The sequence below is a fragment of the Porites lutea genome, chromosome 2 (genome assembly GCF_958299795.1).
Source record: "Porites lutea chromosome 2, jaPorLute2.1, whole genome shotgun sequence".
Lineage (NCBI taxonomy): Eukaryota > Metazoa > Cnidaria > Anthozoa > Scleractinia > Poritidae > Porites > Porites lutea.
The window spans coordinates 24,874,383-24,877,750 of record NC_133202.1 but is presented as its reverse complement, the minus strand read 5'-3'; the positions used below and the strand labels follow the sequence as shown (position 1 = coordinate 24,877,750).

The 3,368-nt window shown below is 41.1% G+C and overlaps 1 protein-coding gene across 1 annotated transcript in view; it reads right to left on the bottom strand.

Moving 5' to 3' along the window:
• The window catches only part of LOC140928094 (probable serine/threonine-protein kinase drkB), a 6,853-nt gene extending 3,697 nt beyond the window's left edge, over window positions 1–3,156 (bottom strand). The window contains exon 1 of the mRNA XM_073377814.1: window positions 2,085–3,156. Coding sequence (XP_073233915.1) covers window positions 2,085–3,155 — 1,071 coding nt within the window. The 5' untranslated portion in view covers window position 3,156. The remainder of the gene's footprint in view (window positions 1–2,084) is intronic.
• Between the last annotated feature and the right edge of the window lie 212 nt (window positions 3,157–3,368).

Below are 3,368 nucleotides of genomic sequence, written 5' to 3'. Positions count from 1 at the left end.
ACACTCGTTACGATTTCATGAAAAATGGATTCACGAGATCGTTTTTATGGATTTTCATTGCTTTTTAATATTTTTGCAGAAAAAAAGACCTATTATGCCGGCATTATGCTTGATGCTCCATCCATAGTATTATGCTCAAAATTATGCCGGCATAATGTATCTGACCCTAACTCACTGTACCTTACTCGCCTTGTTTTGCTAACATTTTTGTTGAGAACATTTTGGTTCGGTATTACATTCTGGTTTTGATGCCAATTAGGGTAGATTTCCACTGTCGCGTAATCTTTACGTGCGTGTACAAGCACGTAAATTTTAATCTCGTAAATAAAATAGAGGCAAGATATAAACTGCTGAGCTTTTTTTTTTCAAAGTTGAGCGAGGTTCAAATTTTACGTTTACGTGCGACCTTTCAAACATTGCCTCTATTTTATTTGCGAACGTAAATTTTACGCACATACGCGACAATGGAAATCCACCCTTAATAAGCTTTAATAAGGAAAGTCTTTTAAAAAGATGTTGTTACTCCAGCACACCGCCTATAGCCCGTACCTATCCTTTAAGGATGGGTTTCCTCTATCGCGTAATTTTCACGTACGTACATATACGCAAACAAATTGTTACGCTCGTTGAGCGAGGTTCTTCGTTTTCGTTTACGCGTGACCTTCCATATAATGCCTCTATTTTATACGCGCGTATTAAGCGACAGTGGAAATCCACCTGTAATACGTTTCTGTGCATTGTGCATGGGTTTCTTACTTAAGGTTAGTTTCTCTTCCCGATTCACTCTTTTCACCGTAATTAATCTTGTTTATGCCCCGCCCCAAAACGTTGCATTACCATTGTTGACTGCAAAACCCAGGAGGAGCTGGAATGTAGAGTTGTATGATTTACTGCAAGAAATTTTTCATTAACGCGCACGTTAAAGACAAATGTGCAAAACCTTTTGTCAGTGATTGTAGCTATCGAAAAAGGAGCAACTCGCTCCTACCGCCTCGGGCTGAGCCTCTCATTAGCATTATTGACATTGCGGATGGCGGATGGCCCCGGTGAGAATATAATTATTGCAATGGTCACCTTTTTAAGCAGGGACGTCAGTCTCTCATACAAGGTAGTCGTTGAAGAAAGGTTCGACTCTATTGGCCAGTTATCTAAACGCAGTTTAACCAGTGTTTAACAAAAACGCGTTTTAAGCCATTTTCAGTTTGCCGAACGCTTTCATGTAAACACCATTTAACGTGAACAGTTTCATTAGAGCATATAATGTGGCCAAGAAAAGCATTTATCTTCTTAAAAGAACTCACTCAGGAAGAGATCTGGAGGTCCAAAGATTTCCTGAACCGCGGCATAAGTTGGACTTCCTTTAAAAAACCGACCCTTTCAGTTTTATCTACGAAGTCGCCAAAATGATTAACTGAAGAACTAATAAGAAACATTTAAATCACAACAGGCGCCTGCAGCTTAATTTGTTTTCGTGGCATAAACACCTACAATCAGGGACAAAAGTAGCTGACACACTTGTTTAAAACGGGTGCTTTTATCAAACATTTCATTCATATGCATGTATTATTTCGTTCCTTTTAAACGCCGTAAATCCCGAATCAATGTTGTCTGAAGTAAAAGAAAGACTTCAGGGTCCAAAATACAACATTGATTTTGCGGGGAAGGGGTTGGGGTAAACAGGGTAAGGGGATAGGTATGTCCACTATGCAAAAAGGGGCCATTTTACGGAAGTGTCCTAAAACTTTTGTCCCTCATTGTAGCTAACCCCTGAAAACGACCATAATAATGGGGCCATGGACATTTGAATTCAAATGGTGATGGTTTAACAGGGGCACCCAACGAGAACATTGTTTAAAACCACTTAAAAATAGCATTGTTGAACGTATTTTAGTATTTAAAAGGTAGATATAGGCATATTTTTATCCCCTAAGAATTTTTTATCTGTTCGGATTTCCTAGCTGAGAACAACCTGGCTTTAAAGTAGCCACGGGCTCAAGATGACTGCACCAACGCGTCTCTTTGAAGTCTGAAGATGTTGATGAACCAGTGCTGAATAAAAAAATTCTAACGTCACGAAAACTTACCTTGACTGTTTGGTTTGATGTAAGTGCTTCAGGTGAGCTGTAAATCATAGCTCCAGGAGCCACTGTCATGGTCTGCTGCATGAAATTAGCAGTGCCATAATCTGACACTTTGCTCCTCCATTGGTCACCCTGTCGCCATAGCAACACATTCGCACTGCTCACATCCCGGTGAATGATAGGCTCTGGTTTCTTCTGATGAAGATAGTTAACTGCTCGGGCTACATCCAGAGAAATTACGCGTATTTCTATTTCGGCGAGTTGTCGCTGTTCTAACAGAGTTCGCAGACTTTTCTCCATCAGCTCTGTCACAAACAGAGGGTTTCCTTCATCGTTAGTGGCGCCGATAAACTGAAGCAAGTGAGGATGGCGGCACTTGGATGCAATATTCATTTCTCTCTCAAAAAGAAGTATGTTATGAGGGGAGAGAATAAGATCATGAATTTGCTTTACTGCTACAGTACAGCCACAATACACGCCTTCATAAACACTTCCCCAGCCTCCCCTGCCAAGGCATTTATTGGTCATTTGAATTTCATCACGGGAAATGACCCAATCGCATGTTTCCTGTTGTTGCTGTTCACTTATTGTTTGCTGGGCTAACGAAAGACTTAACTCTAGTTCATTTACTTCCTGGTCTCTTTCTCTCAGCTGTCTTCGCAAATTTTCTTCACGTTGCTGCATTTCCCTGAGCTGCCTTTGTGAGTTTTGCTGCATCTCGCTGAACTGCCTTTGTAAGTTTTGCTGCATCTCCCTTAACCGCCTTTGTGAGTTTTCTTCGCGTTGCTGTGTCTCCCTCAACTGCCTTTGAGAGTTTTCTTCGCGTTGCTGTGTCTCCCTCAACTGCCTTTGTGAGTTTTCTTCACGTTGCTGTGTCTCCCTCACCTGCTTTTGTAAGTTTTCTTCACGTTGCTGCATCTCCATAAGCTGCCTTTGTAAGTTTTCTTCGCGTTGCCGCATCTCTCTGAGCTGCCTCTCTAAATTTGCTTCGTGCTGCAGTATTTCCCTTGATGGCCCTGGAAAGTCTCCACCAAGTGCAGGCGTTTGTACGCTTGATCCTCGTAGATCCTCCATATTTTCTGAAGGGAATCCAAAAAAGACACACACATTCTACATACCTCTAGGATCAGCAATGATAAAAGAGTACTGTTTAATGATACAGAAACACTGATGGTAAGACTACTAAGCCATTTACTATTAGGTTCATATGACACACGGTCTACATACTTCTAGGATTAGCAATGATGAAAGAGTACTATATAATGATAACGGAGACACTGATGGTAA